This window comes from Mustela putorius, unplaced genomic scaffold (genome assembly GCF_011764305.1).
Source record: "Mustela putorius furo isolate JIRA1106 unplaced genomic scaffold, ASM1176430v1.1 tig00000228_pilon_pilon_pilon, whole genome shotgun sequence".
Taxonomy (NCBI): domain Eukaryota; kingdom Metazoa; phylum Chordata; class Mammalia; order Carnivora; family Mustelidae; genus Mustela; species Mustela putorius.
The window spans coordinates 21,404,576-21,425,629 of NW_025421322.1; the positions used below are offsets into that span (position 1 = coordinate 21,404,576).

The 21,054-nt window shown below is 36.1% G+C and overlaps 1 protein-coding gene across 1 annotated transcript in view; it reads left to right on the plus strand.

The window, feature by feature from the left end:
* Positions 1 to 16,495: 16,495 nt before the first annotated feature.
* The window catches only part of COLEC10 (collectin subfamily member 10), a 38,433-nt gene continuing 33,874 nt past the window's right edge, over positions 16,496 to 21,054 (plus strand). The window contains exon 1 of the mRNA XM_004743483.3: positions 16,496 to 16,796. Coding sequence (XP_004743540.1) covers positions 16,649 to 16,796 — 148 coding nt within the window. The 5' untranslated portion in view covers positions 16,496 to 16,648. The remainder of the gene's footprint in view (positions 16,797 to 21,054) is intronic.

Consider the following 21,054-nt stretch of genomic DNA (forward strand, 5'->3'; position numbering starts at 1 on the left):
CCACTCTTGCTTCCAAATCCCTGGTTTATGTAACTGAAATATTTGATCGCTGAGCCTCCTTAGCTGCTACCATAGGACCTAATCCTGGCCAATGAGATGTAAATTAATTTCACCCCAGAAATTTTCCAGGAAGTTTCTTTAAAAAGATGACTAATTTAACAGTCTTGTTGTATTTGACCTTTGTCACAACCATTCTCTTCATCCTGCATGTAGGTGCAATGTGTGAACAGTAGCAGCCCTTTTGTGACTATGAGGAAGGAAACCACAAAGAAAATGGGAAAGGCAGAAAGTGGAAGTCATGGTGCCTGGTGATAGCATGGTAATACTCTGTTGGGATTCTCTGCCTTCAGATTCCTAATTATCTAAACAAACAAACAAAAAACAAATAATCCTATCTCATTTCACTAAGCCAGTAAGTTCCCATTCCTGGGTTCCTATTACATGAAGCTGTTGAAGTTTTATCTTGACACATCTCTCATACTCTGATTACCAGCTCTAACAGTGACATCCCCTTTCTTAAAATCCTTCACGTGTTTCCACTATTTTTCAGACTCTTAAGCAGCACATACAACACCCTGTGGGGGTCTAGTTTTTATCATTACCTTGAGCCTCATCTACCCCACCAAGTTCTAAACTCTAGCCTCAGTGAACTCCTTTTACTTCCCACAGACTTGCATATGCTAGTCTGTTCATGTAGATTATCTTCTCTTTATTCCTTTTCAAGTTTGCTTGGTGAATTCTGACAGGTTTTTCCAAAACCTCATTTAGGAAATATCCCCTAAAGGAAACCTTTCTTGATCCACCAAGCCTAGACTAGACCTCTCTCTTCTAGGCCTCCATGAGAGCTGGATACCTGGTATTTATCTCTATCCAAATGGGAAAAAGAAAAAAAAGAATGGCAACTACTTTAAACTTCTCTGTCTCCTCAACAAGACAATGGGACATTCCTTAAAGAAGAGACTGTGTTTTACGGACTCCTGTAACTTCAGATATGGTGCCACAATATCTGATAAATAATACTTGTTGAATGAGTAAGTGAACTAATGCATCTTCATCTCACATTTCTATCGAACTCAAACTCCCATCATTATGTGCCTATATAATTATCCATTCTCATTCATCCAATATTATTCAAGAGATTGCTATGTATAATGAATCACAGAACAGAAATAACGAAAATCAAGAATTTGCCCCTTGCTCCCCTTAGAGCCAAAAGAAAGTATTGACCCTTTTGTAAGTGAAAAAGATTGGAGAAAGCTCTGCTCTTTAATGCAATTAATTTTTATAATTAACTTTATACTTAGATGCACTTAAATAATAAAATTTAGTTACGCATCTATAGTACTATTTTTTCATTCCTCTGATAATTTTCTAATGATGGTTTAACTGAAAAAAAAAAAGTCTCACATAAAGATGCTCTTTGGGTGTGCTAAACCAATACACTCTGAACTGGAAACAATCTTGAGATTGATGACTTACTGGATCTATAAGGACAGCTCTCTAAAGGGGAGCAAAACCAAGTTTGTCTCATTCATGATTTCCAGGCTTATAAACACTTCTCAGGTATTAAAACATTCTAGGAGTTTTGAGTGCCATTTTAATGCTAATTATTTACTGTTTTATGAGGCATAAATTATATACCATACAATTAACCAGTTGTAAGTAAAGAGTTGGGTTCTTCGGTGTATTTATGTAGTTGTGTAACCATCCCTGTAGTTCAGTTTTACAACCTAACGATCACCTGCTGACGTTCCATTGTGCCAATTCGCAATCAATCTCCACTTCCACTCCCAGTTCTAAGCAATCACTCACCTACTTTCTATCTTTAAAATCTTGCTTTTGTAGGGGTGCTTGGGTGGTGCATTCCGTTAAATGTCCTACTCTTGGTTTTGGCTCAGGTCATGATCTTAGGGTTGTGAGATCGAGCTCCATGTCAGGCTCTGAGCTCAGCAAGAAGTCTGCTTGAGATTCTCTCTCTCTCTCTCTCCCACTTTACCCCTCCCTCCTGTGCTCTCTTTAAAATAAATAAATCTTGTTTTCAAACTTTTGTTTTTTTTTTTTTTCAGAAATTTCATGTAAAAAAGTCATATAATATGTAGTCATTTGTTTCTTATTTCTTTCACTTAGCAGAATCTGTAGAGAAAGCAGAATCCATATTGCTACATCTAGAGAAGTTTGATCATTTACTACTGAAGAGTATTCCGTTCTATGGATATACTACTTGATAGACAAAATACATTCACTGCTGGATGGACACTCATATTGTTTCCAATTTTTTACTTCTATGAATAATACTATTACACACATTCATGTACAAGTGTTTGTATGGACACAGGCTTTAATTTCTCTTGGGTAGAGTTGAATTACTGAGTTATATTTTAAGTTTACATTTAACTTTTCATGAAACTGCCAAACTGTTTTGCAAAGTGACTGTACCATTTTATATCCTTATCAGCAATATATCGGAATTCCTCTTTATTATATCCGAGTCAACACTTACTCCTGTCACATTTTTTATTATTATGGTTGGTCTTATCTGTGTGTATGGTATCTCATTGCAATTTAATAAATAATGACATAGGGCATCTTTTCATACATATATTAGCTATTTGTCTTCTTTATAGATATGTCTGCTCAAGTGTTTAGCTCGTGTTTTTTATTTAGTCATTAGTATTTTTATGATTATTGGATACATGCTCTTTATTAGGTTTATCACTTATAAATATTTTCTTCCAGTCTGTTTTTTTGGTTTTTTTTTTTTTTTTTTTTTTTTTTTTTTTTTTTTTTTTTTTTTTTTTGCTTAAAGATGTGTGTGTATTTCTGTGTGTGTGTGTTTGAAGCCCAAATGTTTTAAATTTTTGATTAGAATGACTTATCAATTTTTTTATGAACCATAGCTTTGGTTCAATACCTAAGAAATTTTTACCTAATGCAAGGTCACAAAGGTCTTCTCTTATGTTTTCTTCTACAAGTTTTATACTATGCTTAATTGCTTATGTTAAATACAAGTACATATAAATATATAAAAGTAAGTATAATATGTATACCTTATGTATATATATTATTTATATGCAATTACTTTTTTAAAGGACTTACATTAATCTTTTATATTTGTCTTTGATCTATTTTGAGTTAATTTTTGCTTACAGTGTGAGCTATGTTTCTAGTTCATTTCTTTTCATGTGGCTATCCAATTTTCCACATGGCACTGTTTGTTGACTATCATTTCCTTCATCAAATTGCCTTGGTATTTTTAAAAAATATTTTGTTTATTTATTTGACAGAGAGCTCACAAGTAGGCAGAGAGGCATGCAGAGAGAGAGGGAAGCAGGCTCCCTGCCGTGCAGAGAGTCCAATGTGGGGCTCGATCCCAGGACCCTGGGATCACGACCCGAGCCGAAGGCAAAGGCTTTAACCCACTGAGCCACCCAGGTGCCCCTTGCCTTGGTATTTTTGTCAACCTTCAATGAGCCATCAATGTTAGGATGTACTTCTGTACTCATTAGTCACTTACATTAATATATAACTGTGTCTTCACACTCTGTTTCATATTGAGTTTGCCTGTGGCAGCAAAGTTGCTGGATTTTTTGGCTATGCTTGTGCTGATAAAACTGCTATTTTCACCAGCAGAGGTAGGAGAAGGATGGGGTTGGCTCCATGCATGAAAGTCTCATACTTTCATTAGTCTTATACAAAGCTATAGGATCTTTTCAAGAATAAATGCTTCTAAGCTTGTATTCTTTGGTCAGTTGTCAGAATTCCTAAAAGTTATTATTATTTTTTAAAATTTGTCTAGTTTCATACATGTTATATGGAAAGCATGCTCTGATCTCTTCACAAGGTCAAGTTGGAACTCCCTTCTAAGACTGATTTTTAGGGGGAAGAATATCCTTGGCGAACCTCACCTATAGGAATTGTTTGAAACTGTATTATAAGGTAATTGAAATATCTGAGTCTGTATGGAAGATTGAATCTCTATGTTTATGTTCTGCTCCCTGCAGAATGTCACCAAAATAGCAGTAATAGAATAAAAAATAATAATAATCTACGAAGACAGAAAAGAGAAGAAGCAACAGAAAAGTGACTACAGATAACCCAGCGCAGTGAATACAAAAAGATCCATATTAAGGTCGTGTCACCAAAATTTCAAAACATAGCATATAAAGAAATGGTCCTAAACGTTTCCAGAGAGAGGGAAAAAATATATTCTGTACGAAATACAGAGAAATTGAACAACATCAAAATTCTTACCACCACCACAAGAAACTAGAAGAAAATAGAACATTTTTACACCACAGGTTGAAGCCTACTTTCAACCTGGGATTCCATACCTAGCCAAAATATTACATAATTTGGAGATAGAATTATTATGTTTTCAGAAGTGCAAGATCTCAGAAACATATCTATAGCTCCATGCTCTATAGGAAATTACTAGAAAACATGTTACAGTAAAATGAGAAGTGAAAACTGAGAAGAAAAAAAAAAAAAACCAATGATGAAACCAAGAAAAAAAAAAAGATGTGGTTATAGAAAAAGGACTTGGAACAAGATTACTAGTCAATGGTGAAGACATATCCCAGTTGAATAGCTCTATCAAAAGCCAATAGAATATCCAAACCAGATGGAGTAGGAAGCATGAGGGCTCCAGAAGAGGTATTTCTCAGAAAAGCAATGAAACTAATAGAATATTTTACGTTTTCCGCAGAACTGACAAATTTCAAAGAATTAGTAGTTATTGTGGGATTGGTACATAGAACACTGTGCAAAAGAAAACAACCCAATTACTAAATCTTGTGAAAACAAAATTAGTACAAGCAACGAAATGTAATCATAATGCACCACATGATTGAGCCATGAATAACTGTTACAGAGTCATTATGATATAAACATTGAATATTGTATTAGTGATAATATTACTAAATTATAAAGAGAAAGAAAGGAAATGTGTGTCAAGGGGGATGTAGGATTAAGAATGAAAGAGAAAGAAATCTCCATGTTCCAAATTAAGAAGACAATGAGCATCCAAATTGAATCAAATAAAAATCAAGAACATTAACATAAGTTTATTTTGGAATACAGAAGAGATAAAAGAAGCAGCACTAAAATTATTAAAATAATTTCCCTCCAGAAGTAAGAATCAAGAATGGGGCAAGAACAGCAGGAGGCTTCTACTTAATCTCAGAAGCTTGTTAAAATCATTTTTAAAAAATATGCTTTTATAAATGTGAAATTTCAAAAGCAAACAATAATAAAATAATTTTATGACTGTGTTTGCTAGCATGTTGTTTTCTAATTATATGTCATTTTAAAATCTGTTCTACTAATTCCTATTTGTTACAAACTGCATTCAATTAACTCACAAGAGAGGTTAATCCAAAAAGATACTTTTGTGAATGGACAAATACAAAACCAGGTCCAAACCTGAGGTTTATCAATTTGTCAGGAAATTCCTTCAGGAGAGGAGATTGTCATTTTGTTGCTATCCTTTTTCAACTAGTAAATCATTCCTGCCTTATGATGTGCTGGTTTCATATCCTGTATTTTATCTCCCTCCAGATATCATATAAGCTGAATGCATGATAATTAAAATGTACAAGAACAGATGTTGCTCAGTCTCTGTCGGGCACTGAGTAAATGTTTTGATGTGTCATTCCTTCCAGTAACTGTAGATGGATATCACAAGAATGGTGCCTTAATTTCTTAGGGTTGCTGTAACAAATTACCACAATGTGGTGGCTTAAAAATGAGAAAACCTTATTAATACAGTTCTGAAGGCCAGATGTAGGAAATCAGGGGGTCAGGAGAGCTGAATTCCTTGTGAAGACTCTAGAGGAGGACTTCTCTTAACCCTGCTAGTTTCTGGCAGTTCCAGATGTTCTTAGCTTACAGCTGTAGAACGTCAACCTTTGTCTTCACATGGCCTTCTCCTTTTGTCCCTGTGCCTCTCCTTTGAGAGTCTCCTAAGGACACTTGTTCCTGTCACCCAGATAATCCAAGTTTCTTTCATCTGGAGATCCTTAGCTCAATTACATCTGCAAAGACCCTTTTGTCAAAGAAGATCATATTACAGGCTTTGGGGATTAGCAAGTGGACATATCTTTTATGCGCCTACCATGCGGCCCATGAAAAATGGGTAAAAGAATAACAGGGGAGAAATACCATGTGTTATTCACTTTAGTGGCATGTCGTATGTGGGCAAGCACAAAACCAAGCCTAAAATTTCAGTGCCTCAGGAAATGGAAGACAAAAACATTTAAGAAAAGGTGGAATCATAGAGAGCATTTCATAAGCCAGTCACCAATTTCTGTCTTGTTAGAATTTCCATTAACTTCTTCCAATTTTATACCTGCTGAAAATTTGATTGGCTCATTGTCTACTTTCAAACCATATTTTAAAGAAAAAAGCAGTGTCACTTGTAGTTCTCAATGACTTTATTTTCTAAATAACTGAGAGTGGGTTGTTTTCAGTCTCAATAGAAATCTTTTGGGACACTAGATATTATCACACCCTAAGAAGAGTACGCTTAACATAATTTGATCCCTTCCTTTCATGTATCCAATCATCTATCTTATTTTAAAACTTAGGTCATTATTTATTCCACTCCTTATGTATTGGGTTATCAAGCAACCTACCCAAAGTCCTTAAATAATGGCATCAGTTATCATGATTTTGGTCCATATACATAACTTCTTCAATAATTCAGATAGGGTCCTATTAATACCTTCTTTACATTAATTTTCTTTTCTTTCATCAACAAGTTTTGGAAACTTAGTCTAGATTCCATTGCCTCACATGCCATCCCATTCCATTTTAACTGCACTCTTGTTTAAACACTGTTTAGAAACGTTAAGAAGAATACATACATTCTTAGGTGCTGAGAGTAAGAGAAACTTGGGTCAATAAACACAGCATTATTGTTGTTGTTGTTTTCATTTCTATGATTGTTCAACAATGACTTTCCCAATGGTCATGGGACTCTGTCACTCTTTTCCTTTCATCTTTATGAAATCTCTTTTACTTATAAGGTTCTATTTGTAGAATCCCTAAATCCCATGTCAACTTTCATCTCATGGTTCCATGCATTAATTGCTACTGGTTATATGTTTAAACTTCCTTGTCTTTTGGCTTCCATGACATTTTGCTCCCTCTCTGATTTATTTGTTAGCTTCTCCTCCTTCGGGTCCCTGAATATAGACTCTGACATTTATACTCTTGAACTTTACTCACTCAACATTCTACTTTCATCTATAATCTCTATACCTTGTAACTTGAAACCTGAAATCTCAAATTCTAGATTATCTCTTAGTATCAAGACCTGCATTCTAAACTGTCTGCCTACTCTCTCCATCCTGTTATTTTCCTGACCCTTAAACTCACCCCGCTTCATTATTGTCCTCTCAAAACTAGTTCTTTTCTTAACCAAAGTCTCTTAGTGGCAATAGTGTTTTTCCAGTCACGCAGATTGTAACTGAAAAAAGATTTTTAAGATCACATTTCTTAGTAAATCCTAGCTAAAAGTAGAGCAGTTCTGTCCGGTTTATGAAAATATTCTTCTTCAAATATCCACCTCGTTACAAGCTCCTCATATTTATCGGTCAGGAAAAAAGGGAACTATAATGTTTAGGGAGAAGAAAATATAACTACAATATATGAGATACTGTTTAAAAATTTCTCCTTTTATGTTGCTCTCAACATTCAGTGAGTTACTAAAGCCATATACATTAGTCTTCTTCAATGTTCAAAAGGAATAGGCACGTAGATTGAGCTCTAGGGGATGCCTGGATAGCTCAGTCAGTTAAGTGTCTGACTCTTGATTTCTGCTCAAGTTATGATCTCAGGATCCTGAGATTGAGCCCCACTTAGCACAGAATCTGCTTGAGATTCCCTCTTCCTCTCCCCCCACTCATATGATCTCTCCCTCCCTCCCAAATAAATAAATAAAAATCTTTAAAGATGTTCTTTACAGTCTTACTTATATTAATAATATTATAAACGTTAACTTTCCAACAATAGAGCATTGGTTGGATAAGTAGTACTTTACATACAAAATATGTGATGAATAATCTGTAGCAATTTGAATCTTGGTATAATGGTCTATTCATTCATATAGAAATATATTTATATACATTTGTAAAAGTTTTTTAGATCCCAGTTAGTTAACATACAATGAAATACTAGTTTCAGGTATGCAATAGAGTGATTTAACACTTTCATACATCACCTGGTGCTCATCACAAGTGTACCCCTTAATGCCCATCACCTATTTAACCCATCTCTCCCTCTTCACTACACCCCTTTTCTTCTGTTTGTTCTCCATAGTTAAGAATCTATTTCTTGGTTTGCCTCCCTCTCTCTTCCCCCCCCCATGCTCATTTATTTTGTTTCTTAAATTCCACATATAAGTGAAATCATATGGTATTTGTATTTTTCTGACTGATTTATTTCACATAGCATTATATCCTCTAGATCCATTTCTGTTGTTGAAAATGGCAAGAGCTCATCCTTTTTCATGGCTAGAAAAATTTATATATATAATATATATGTATAAAGTGTTATATATACATATATATTATATATTATTTTGATGTAGTCCCAATAGTTTATTTTTGCTTCTATTCTCCTTGCCTCAGGAGCTATATCTAGAAAAATGTTGCTATAGCTGATGTCAGAGAAATTACTGTCTGTGTTCTTTTCTGGGATTTTTTTCACTTCTTTATCCATTCATCAATCAGTGGACATTTGGGATGCTTTCATAATTTGGTTATTGTAAATACTGCTGCAATAAACATAGAAAGGCATATATCTTTTTGAATTAGTGTTTTCATATTCTTTGGGTAAATAACCAGTAGTGGAATTACTGGATCATAGAGTAATTCTATTTTGAGTTTTTTGAGGAACATCCATGCTATTTTCCTTTTTTTTTAATTTTTAAAATTTCTTTTCAGCATAACAGAATTCATTGTTTTTGCACTACACCCAGTGTTCCATGTAATATGTGCCCTCCTTAATACCCACCACCTGGCGCCCCCAACCTCCCACCCCCCATCCCTTCAAAACCCTCATATTGTTTTTCAGAGTCCATAATGTCTCATGGTTCACCTCCCCTTCCAATTTCCCTCAACTCCCATGTGGTTGTACCATTTTACATTCCCATGAACAGTGCACAAATGTTCCTTTTTCTCTACATCCTTACCAAAACTTGTTTTTTGTGTTTTTATTTTTAGCTATTCTGACCAGGTATGAAGTGATATCCCATTGTGATTTTAATTTGCTTTTTCCTGATGATGAGGGATGTTGAGTATCTTTTCATGTGTCTATTGGCCACCTAAATTTCTTCTTTGGAGAAATGTTCATGTCTGTTCATGTCTTCTGCCCATTTTTAGACTGGATTATTTGTTTTGGTTTAGTTTTTGGTTTTGTTTTTGTTTTTAGTCTTAGTTTTTTTTTTTTTAATGCAACAACTGCTTTAATATACATTAAATCATTTGTTCTCCCAGATTTTTATTTTATTTTTTAAATTAATTTATTTATGTTCAGAAAAACAGTATTCATTATTTTTTCACCACACCAAGTGCTCCATGCAATCCGTGCCCTCTATAATACCCACCACCTGGTACCACAACCTCCCACCCCCCGCCACTTCAAACCCCTCAGATTGTTTTTCAGAGTCCATAGTCTCTCATGATTCACCTCACCTTCCAATTTCCCCCAACTCCCTTCTCTCTAACACCCCTTGTCCTCCATGATATTTGTTATGGTCCACAAATAAGTGACACCATATGATAATTGACTCTCTCTGCTTGACTTATTTCACTCAGCATAATCTCTTCCAGTCCCGTCCATGTTGCTACAGAAGTGGGTATTCATCCTTTCTGATGGAGGCATAATACTCCATTGTGTATAAGGACCACACCTTCCTTATCCATTCGTCCGTTGAAGAGCATCTTGGTTCTTTCCATAGTTTGGCGACCGTGGCCATTGCTGCTATAAACATTGGGGTACAGATGGCCCTTCTTTTCACGACATCTGTATCTTTGGGGTAAATACCCAGGAGTGCAATTGCAGAGTCATAGGGAAGTTCTATTTTTAATTTCTTGAGGAATCTCTACACTGTTCTCCAAAGAGGCTGCACCAACTTGCATTCCCACCAACACTGTAGGAGGGTTCCCCTTTCTCCACATCCTCTCCAACACATGTTGTTTCCTGTTTTGTTGATTTTGGCCATTCTAACTGGTATAAGGTGATATCTCAATGTGGTTTTAATTTGAATCTCCCTGAGGGCTAATGATGATGAGCATTTTTTCATGTGTCTGATAGCCATTTATTTGTATGTCTTGATTGGAGAAGTGTCTGTTCATATCTTCTGCCCATTTTTTGATATGATTGTCTGTTTCATGTGTATTGAGTTTGAGGAGTTCATTATAGATCCTGGATATCAACCTTTTGTCTGTACTGTCATTTGAAAATATCTTCTCCCAAGTCTAACTTAGTTTTGTTTTTGTTTTTGTGTTCATTTGTACTAGTTATTTATATATTTTGGATACTAACCTCCTGTAGGGGTACAGCTAAGTGGTAGAGCGCTTGACTGGTTACTAAACCTTTATCAGATATGTCATTTGCAAATATCTTCTCCTATTTATTAGGTTGTCTTTTAGTTTTGGTGATTGTTTCCTTTGTTGAGCAGAAGCTTTTTATTTTTATGTAGTCCCAATAGTCTATTTTTGGTTTTATTTCCCTTGCTTCAGGAACTGTATCTAGAAAAATGTTGCTATGGCTTATGCCAGAGAAATTACTTCCTATGTTCTCTTCTAGGATTTTTATGGCTTCAAGTCTCACATTCAGGTCCTTAATTCATTTTGAGTTTATTTTTGTGTATAGTGTAAGAAAGTTGTCCAGTTTCAATCTTTTGCATGTAGCTGTCCAGTGTTCCCAACATCATTTATTGAAGAGATTGTATTTTTCTCATTGCATATTCTTGCCTCTTTTGTCAAAGATTAATTGACCATATAACTATGGATTTCTGTCTGGGCTCTCATCCTGTTCCATTGATCTAAGAGACTAAAAGGGGTGCCTGGGTGGCTCAGTTCATGAAACATCTGCCTTCAACTCTGGTCATGGTATTAGGGTCGTGAGATAGAGCACCAAAGCGGCCCCCCTGCTTAGTGGGGCATCTGCTTCCCCTTCTCCTTCTTCCCCTCCCTCACATTTGTGCATTTCTCTCTCTCTCTTGCTCACGCTCTCTCTCAAATAAATAAATAAAATCTAAAAAAAAAAAGGAGCAAGCTTTATCTACATGTTGCCTGCAGGAAACGTATTTCCAACACATACAGATTCAAAGTGAAGGGATGGAAGTGAATTTATCATACAAATAGAAGTGAAGGCTGAGGTAGCAATACTTTGTCAGACAAAATAGACTTTAAGATGAAAACTGTAACAAGAGACAAAGAAGGACACACCATAATCATAAAAGGAACAATCCAACAAAAAGATAATAACAATTTTATGCATCCAACATGGGAGCACCCAAATAAATAAAGCACCTAATAACAATTATAAACTGATAGCAATGCAATAATAGTAGGGGACAATAACTCTCTATTTATATCAATGGATAGATTATCCAGACAGAAAATCAACAAGGAAACAGTGGCTTTGAATGACACATTGGACCAGATGGAATTAAAAGATATATTCAGAATACTCCATCCTAAAATAGTAGAATTCACATTCTTTTCAAGTGCACATGGGAGCATTCTTCAGAATAGATCACATATTAGGACACAAGATAAGTCTCAACAAGAATCATAACAAACATATTTTCCATCCACAATGGTATGAAATGAATAATCAACCTCAAGGAAAAAATCTGGAAAGAACACAAATACATGGAGGTTAAGTTACATGCTCCTAATCAATGGATGGGTCAACCAAGAAATGAGAGAGGAAATCCCAAAATACACACACACACACACACACACAAATGAAAATAAAAACACAATGTTTCAAAATCTCTGGGATGCAGCAAAAGCTGTTCTAAGAGGGAGAATTATAGCAATACAGACCTACCTCAAGAAGCAAGAGAAATCTCAAAGAAACAAGCTAGCCTTGAACTTAAAGAAGCTAGAAAAAGAAGAATAAAAAACAGGAAAGAAGGAAATAACAGGTTTAGAGCAGAAATAAATAACAGAAACTAACAACTAAAAATTTAAAAAGCTAAAAAAAAAAATCAATGAAACCAAGAACTGGCACTTTGAAAAGATCAACAAATTGATAGAGAGAGAGTGAGAACTCAAAATCAGACATGAAAGAGGAAGCATAACAATGGACACCACAGAAATATAGATTATAAGAGAATATTATGAAATATTGCATGTTAACAAATTGGACAACCTAGATGAAATGGATAAATTCCTAAAAGCATATAAGCTCCAAACTGAATCAGAAATAAAAAACTTGAACAAACTGATTACCAGCAATACAATTGAACCAGTTCTCAAAAAGCTCCCACGAAATTCCAGAATTATATGACTTCATAAGTAAATTCTACTAAAACCCTGCTTTCCATTACTCTGTCCTCCAGGTTGCTGATTCACTCTTCATCTTCCTCTAGTCTGTTATTTATTCCATTTAGTGTATTTTAAATTTCAGTTATTGTGTTCTTCATTTCTGTTGGTTCTTTTTCATGTTTTCTATCTGTTTGTTAAGGGTCTCACTAAGGCCCTCCACATTTTTCTCAAGTCTAGTAAGTGTCTGATGACCATTACTTTGAGTTCTTTATGAAGCATATTACTTACCTCTACTTCATTTAGGTCTCTTGTTGTGATTTTGTCTTGTTCTTCATTTGGGACACATTCTTGTCTCATTATATATATATAATGATATATATATCATAATATAATAATAATATTATTATTATTCTTGTCTCTGTGTCTATTTCTATATGTTAAGAAAATCAGTTACATCTCCTGCTTTTGAAAGCAGTGGCCTTATGAGGCCACTTCCTACCTTCCTATCCTTTTCAATATAGCCTCTTCTCTACACTTAGCTGGAGAAGCTGTTCTGCTAGTCTTTGGGTCATTTTCTGGGTTATTTTCATTGATGTCAGGGTTTTCTAGGTGTATCTGTGGGATAAGTGAGTTTAAGGTTCTCCTATTCTGCTATCTTCCCTGGAAGTCTCTATACTTTGTTGAACTCAGAGAGAGAGAGAGAGAGAGAGAGAGAAAGGTTAGAAAGAACAGGCATAGCATATCCCAAGGAAAAATACTAAGGACTATTATTTGCTTCAAATTTTCACCAGTGGATTTCTACATATAAATATAATGAATGTATTTCACTATGTGCCAGGGAATGCTTGAAAAGAAATGAAAGAAACAAAATATATTTAGAATAATCTAAGCAACTTAAAAAATACCTATTTTAAAAGAATCTTAACTCAGAAAGTACATTAATTATCAAGTCTAAACTCACTTTATATGTCTTATGGCAATTGAAATTGAGTGATTTGCTCTGTTTCATTTATCTGTTTACCATAGATGTAGAATTTGAGTTTCTCACACCATTCTGTGGATTCCCACTATTTTCCTATCACTGTTAATATGGCATATGCAACCATTTTGATGTTTTAAGAATGTGTGAAAATTAATGCATCTTCAAAGCTTGAGCCTACTCACCTGTATGGAATATAAGTAGCATTTTATAACAGGAACTTTGGAAAAGAATTTACATTTGAATTTTGGGGGGGGGTCCCATTCTCAATTGGTGACTTTTAATCAGGGTTCTCCAAGGAAACAGACCATCAAGATATATCTATATTGATACCTATATGTATCAATATCTATATCAAGAGAGAAAGATTTGGTAAAAGAAATTGGCTGACATGATTATGGAGGCCAAGAAGTCCCACAATCTGCCACTCACATGGTGGAGGCCCTAAAAAGCTGTTGGCAAAGGCCCAAGAATCAGGGAAATAATGGTGTTAAGTTCAGTTCAAGTCCAAAGGCCCAAGAACCAGGGAGATGATGCCACAAACTCCCCAGTATTAGTGCAGGAAAAGGCCAATCTCAGCTCCACCAATGAGGCAGAGGAGGAATTCTTTTTTCTATATTTTCACTCTGATAAGCCTCTCAATGATTTCAGTGGGGCCCACCAAGATTGAGAAGGAAAATCTGTTTTACACAGTCTATAGATTCAAAAGCTAATCTCATCTGGAAACACTCTCATAAGCATGCCCCAAAATAATGTTTGGCCAAACATTTGGGCATCCCATAATCTAGTCAAGTTAACACATAAAATTAATGTTCACAGTGATGTTAAACAAATTGCTTAATTATTCTGAGCCTCAAGTTATTTGTCTGTAAAATGGGGGAGGTACTACTATCTATTCCAAGGGTTATATAAAGGTTTAAACAAGATACACTTAAGGGATCAATGTAATTTAGCACATGGCTGTTCAATTAATGCCAGTTCCTTTTGCTTCCTCTCCCTGAATTGCTAATAAAAAGATCCAGTTACATCACCCTATAAGCCTGTTATGGGTTGAATCATATCTTCCCAGACCAAAAAAAAAAGCCTTCTAACTCTCACTACCTCATAATGTAACTGTATTTAGAGGTAAGTTGTAAAGAGGTTTTCTTTCTTTCTTTTTTTAAAATACAGTTTGGTTATTTATTTATTTTTAAAATTTTTATTGTGTTATGTTAGTCATCATACAATGCATCATTAGGTTTTGATGTAGTGTTCCAAGATTCACTGTTTACATAATTAAAATTAGTTCATTAGTAGAGGGGTGCTAATCCATTATGAATGGTATGCTTATAAAAAGGGATACATTTTGATGCAGAAAGACAGACAGACAGACAGATATACACAGAGAGAATGCTACGTGAAGATTAGAGCTGTGCTGTCATAACCCAAGCAAATACCAGAAAGTAAGAAAGGGGTTTAGAACAGATCCTTTCCTGCTGTCTTTAGAACAAGCATGGCTTTGCACCTTGATAATTAGACTTACAGCCTCCAGAATCATGAGACAATAAATGTTGGTTATTTAGGCCACCCCATTGGGGATATTTTGTTACAGCAGCCCTAGGAAACCCATACATCTGTATTTCTTAGATGGGCCATTACTTATAATGACATCTCATAGAAATAATTCTTCATTAGCCCTTATGAGGATATATAAGGTCTTTCTTTTCCAAGCTCAAGGAGAGTAGGTCTGAAACCTCTTCTGGCCTCTCAGTTAACATGCTTCTCAAGAGTAAAGAAGGTATTCGAGCCCTGTGTTGGGCTCTCTGCTAGCAGGGGGCCTGCTCCCCACCCCCTCTGCCTGCCTTTCTGCCTACTTGTGGTCTCTGTCAAAAAAAAAAAAAAAAATCTTAAAAAAAAGAGTAAAGAAGGTAAGGTAACTCCCTATTATATCGGATTTTTAAAAAAATATTGTATTTATTTATTTGAGAGACAGAAAGCATGGGGAGATTATGAGTGGGGGAGGGTAGGGGGTAGAGGGAGAAGTAGACTCCCCACTGAGCAGGGAGCCTGATGTGGGACTCAATCCCAGGATTCTGGGCTCATGACCTGAGCCAAAGGCAATCATTTAACTGCCTAGGCTATTCATACAGACCATGGGTTGATAGAATAGATAGGTGGGTGGTTGGATGAATGGATGGATGGATGGAGAGAGAGATGATAGATGATAGACAGATAGGTAACTAGAAGATAAAGGAAGAATAATCTGTATTTCTATCACTGTATATATGTCTGTATCTGTATCTCTATTATCTATATCTATCCTACTTTTTAAGAAACATAATAATAGCATAAGCTTCTCTGCTCCATTTTGTCAAAAACTTGCTACAAATCTTAATAAAATTAATAAAATTTCCATGTCATACTCTCTCATATGTCTGTATTTATTATGATTTGCCAACCATAATGTATTGTTAGACAATTAATGTCCCTTCCTCTTTTTGCCATATTTTCTCAAAAAAAAACTTTGTCCACATTTCAGAATATTTTCTTAAAATAGTGTACCAGAAAGACAATTACTAGACCAAGGTTATAAACATTTTTAATATTCTTGATACTTACTGCTAAATTGCTTTGCAGTAAAGCTGATGTTCTTCCCTTTGGGGCTTAATCCCAAGACAATCCTTTGTTAAAGAGAGAAGGAAATAAGTTAACACAGAGCAATGGGAGTGCTAGCATTCAGCTAGCACAAACAGTTAATGATTATTTCCTTACAAAAAAGCTCAAAGCCCTGCATAGTGTACCCATAACAGGCAGGTAATTTAAGCAATCTCTGGATCCATCTTTCTGGAACCCAAAATAAAAATGCAATGTGGGATATGAAATTGTCAGCTCCTATACTGAACAGAAGTCATCTCTATCCGCTCCATTCTCTGGGTTGTTTCTCCTTGAGTGTTTAGCTCAGAGATAATTTTCGGTAAACTGTTGTCACTTGAAAATAAACAGTCTGGACAATGTATGGTCCATTTGGAAGACTGAGAAAATAAACAACTTAAGATATGCTTCCTTCTTGTCTGTGCAGCCCTTTCTGGAATGTGTACTCCAGATACTTTACTTTCTTCCCTAAAGCAGAAGTTTTATTTAAAATAAAGCTACTTCTTTGGCACTTTTTTGAAGAACCACAGCAATGAACGGTTTTGGAGCCCTTCTTCGAAGAAACCAGTCCATCCTTCTGGTGCTCTTTCTTTTGCAAATTCAGAGTCTGGGTCTGGACATGGATAGTCGTCCTACCAGTGAAGTTTGTGCCACACACACAATTGCACCAGGACCCAAAGGTGAGAAAAGCAAAGCAAAATGTTCATCTGTAATAAGTGAACTCTCTTCCCTCCTCCCTCAATCCTACTGTAACTCGGAATGACTCTCTCTTCTCCCTAGTGTCCACCTCCTTTCTTCCTATTTTGGAAAAACAATGGCCTATTATGATGTTAGGTAGGAGAATGTTGGCAGGGGGCGGACCTCACGCAGGGCAGGGGAAAACTCCCTCTTCCCTGCTGTTCCGGGGGAAGGTACACAAGCCAAGACCTTAGTGTTTCAGGAATGCTTTTCTTCAGACGCTCTCTATTCCTCAGCTGTTTTCATTCCAATGCCTTTCTAAGCACTGATTTTGGTAAAATTACCAGGCAAAAACCTCTGTACAGAGAAAATTAAATCTTTCATATATTTCATCAATTAGTGGGCTTCCTACAAAGAAGACAATTTTTGTCGAGGATTGCAGATAGTGTATAAATGAAATTTCTTTTTTGAAAGTGGAGTCTTTGAGGCCAAGTGCCTTCAGCTGAAGGATGATAGACTATTGCAGAATTTTTTCAAGTAGAGCCAAGGTCTAAATGTGCTTCAAGCAACTGGTTGATAAAAGATGCTGTTTTCCTGGTTTCAGTTCTGACCCTTTTGTTCTGAAAGTGGTCACTGCAGTGCACATTCGGTGCTCCCTTATTAGTAATTCATGCTATGTTTCTCCAGGCTATAGGATAGAAGAATTGCAGCTGCTTAAAATTTTAAGTAGAAAAAAATGGGTCTTTCAGAAAAAAGTAGAAATACATCGCCCTATGCTTGTCAGCTATTTAAATGTGTATTGCTTAAAGTGCATTTTTCTTAATCAGTGAATTAATTTCCTCCAAAGATTGCAATCCAAGCTTTAACCTTTGATACCATAAAATAAATGCCAGGGAGGAACAATGAGACCTTGGGGCTTCCAAATAATTTCTTGGGTGAATAAATGAATAATGTGAGGGCAAATGTTCAGAAAAGAAAGTTTTGATTAGAAATAAAAGTATTTACTTAAAACTATTACTGGACTTTCCAATAATGTACCTGAAACTTTGTTATTCCTAGGGTAGCAGGGAAAATGCTGAAAATTAAAGTTTTCCTTGTCCTTGCAAATGGGAGAGTCCATTTGAGAACTGCACCGTCAAAACAATTTTTCTTGCAGAGAAACTACAACTTTGAAGCTAGAAGAATGGACAAAGTGTTGTCAAAATGACATCCCAAATATCCTGCATTGCAGTACAACAATTCTATTTATTCCAATTCAGCCAACATATATTGAATACCTACTAAGTACTGAGTATTATTTTAAACATAAGAGACGCATTAAATAACATATATTAAAAAAATAATATATATTATTATCATAAGTAGTAGCAAAAGAAAAAATTTAGGAGGGAGGAGAGGGCAATTAATTTTTATTGGATACCAGCACCCTGTTCATCATATGTCTTCCTATCCTCATTTCTTAATGCAAAACTTCCCTCTTCCCGCTAGAAACCTTGCTAAGATTTCAAATGCTGTAAATCTTTCACTCTTTTCCTGAGCCTGTGTCCTCTAGAACTCCGGGGGTTCCAGAACGAAGTCTGCTGGGAATCTGGTATGATTTCTTCTTTCCCCAGAGTCAGAGGACTTTGCATCAAAATGAATTCTGAGTTCCCTTCTTCTTTTTATTTTATAAATTTATTTATTTATTTGACAGAGAGATACAGCGAGAGAGGGAACACAAGCAGGAGGAGTGGGAGAGGGAGAAGCAGGCTTCCCGCTGAGCAGAGTGCCTGATGCTGGCCTTGATCCCAAAACCCTGGGATCATGACCTGAGCAGAAGGCAGATGCTTAATGACTGAGCCACCCAAGCGCCCCCTGAGTTCCCTTCTTAAAGAGATTCCACAATTCTGGAAAGGAATGTACAGAATACCTCCTACATCTTAGGCCTCATGTTAGGTGCTAAAATTAAAGCTCTTCTCCTAGAACTTGTCACATTTCAAACTGAGTGTTAGATGGCAAACTCTTGGACTCAGGGCTCCGTTAACGCCCTTTTTCCCTGGCAAACTGCCGCTATTCGTGCCTATGGAGCGCCCTGCGCATGCTCATTACCGCCCCTTTGCACCCCAGGCCTGGCGCCCGATGCCATGCCTACAAGTGAAAAACAAGACTTTGTATTCATCTACACTCAAGATAGAAACTGCCAACTACCCTACCTCGTTTGTTCATGAACTTGTTAATAGCTGCTCCCTACCCCTGAACAAGGCAGATTTGTATATTTATTTCTACAAAAATAAAATGCTAATGATGAAGAGAAGGAAAAAAAGAAAAAAAATAATAAAAAAAGCTTTATGGCCAAGAAAACATTTTATTTTATTTTATTTATTTTTTTAAAGATTTTATTTATTTATTTGACAGAGAGAAATTACAAGTACACTGAGAGGCAGGCAGAGAGAGAGAGAAGGAAGCAGGCTCCCTGCTGAGCAGAGAGCCCGATGCGGGACTCGATCCCAGGACCCTGAGATCATGACCTGAGCCGAAGGCAGCGGCCTAACCCACTGAGCCACCCAGGCGCCCCCGAGAAAACATTTTAAAGAATGGAATCATTACTTCTGTTCAATATATTTTTCCTAAGAGCAGGATGGTCTATATTTTTCTCCGTGGCTAATCATGTCAATACCATAGTTCCCGGCACTGTGCTCAGAAACTTCTAGAAGCTCTGAGAAACAATAAAAGGAGTTTCCCCTGAATTCATTTGGGAGGCTTGGAACTAAAGAAGCTATTTAGAGTTGCCGGTGGAAAACAAGTAATGTTAACCTGTCCTATAATATGTTGCCCAAGATAGACTCAGCATTTTCTTACTGCATTATTTCCCAAGCATGACTTGGTAGGAAGAAAGATATTGAATTAAATCTGTTTGATCTTCAGTATGCTATTACATTTACTTGTGTTTTAGTTTCTTTATTTGAAAAGTGAGCTTCATTAGAGAACTGTTTTAAGAATAATATAAGCTAACAAATGTAAACTTTAAGCCGTGTAGACATCATAAATAGATAATTAAATTCTATTTATCTTTCCTCGTTCTCCCTATTTATCTAAGTCTGCTGAGTAACAATTATGGGAGTAAGCAGTGTTCCAATTATCAAAACTTCTTTGTTGAAAGCCGTCTTTATTTTTCTCTCTATGCCTTAAATTTATTATTTTATGCTGTTTAGTACAAAAATGTTCTTTTCCCACCTGCAGCGGCTCTTGAAACAATTCGTGTAAAATTCTGACCTCTAGTGGTATCCCTTGAAAACAGCAGTGGCAAGAAATTTTAGCAAGAAATGTAAATTTTAGCAAGAAAAGAAATGTAAGAGCAATAAGAAATATGTGAGTGATGATTCACAATTTCCAAAGCATTTTCAAGTACATTATCTTGTTTAATGTTCACAACTGCCCTATGTGGTAGCAATTACTTTCAACTTCAAAGATAAGGAAATAATCTCAACAAGGCCAAGTGGAACTCTCAAGGTCTCTCACATACTTATAGAACAGATATGCAACTTGAAATTTAGCCCTGGCCTTCCGGCTCTGGGTCCAGTGCCATCCACTGGTTTCTAGGAGAATCAGGTTTGAAAATATAGTCCACTGCACTGACCTTTATGTGACAAAAAATGGATGCAACAATTAAGAACACAACGTTCAGGCCGCCCCATAGCTCAACATTGTACTGGATACGAAAATATACTGAAGGTAATGAGATGCCTCCCCTCTGATAATCAACTCCATTATTTCATTAGTCTGTTTGGAAATTAAAGATATGTTGCCTTATTGCTTATGTTGGCTTCCATTAGCCTTTTTGTTTAGGAGCTTTATTTTTTTATTTTTTTATTTTTCCCAATGACTTTTGTGTGTGGCCTAAGAGTTCCTTTGCAATCCATCTGGCTTCTCCCTACTTCTCCCACATCAAACTACTTTTCTACTCATAGTCTGAATCAGGCATCCTTGCTTTGTCTCTCATTCCTGGTCCAGAATCTTTGGACTTGATGCTCTTTCTGTCTGGCCTAAATTTTCCTTTGTTCCAAGGATTGTTCCTTCTCCTCATTTAGGTTTTAGCTCAAATGCCATTCACACAGTAGGCCCTTCTGGATACCTGCTCACTCTCTGGGTCCTCGCAATTGGCACAACCTGAGTTATTTCTGGGAATCTTCTCAGCCTCCAATGCAAACAAGCCTTCTCATGACTACCCCACACAGATGGCCAGATATGCCCAGGAATGTGTAGATTACGTTCACAGCCAAA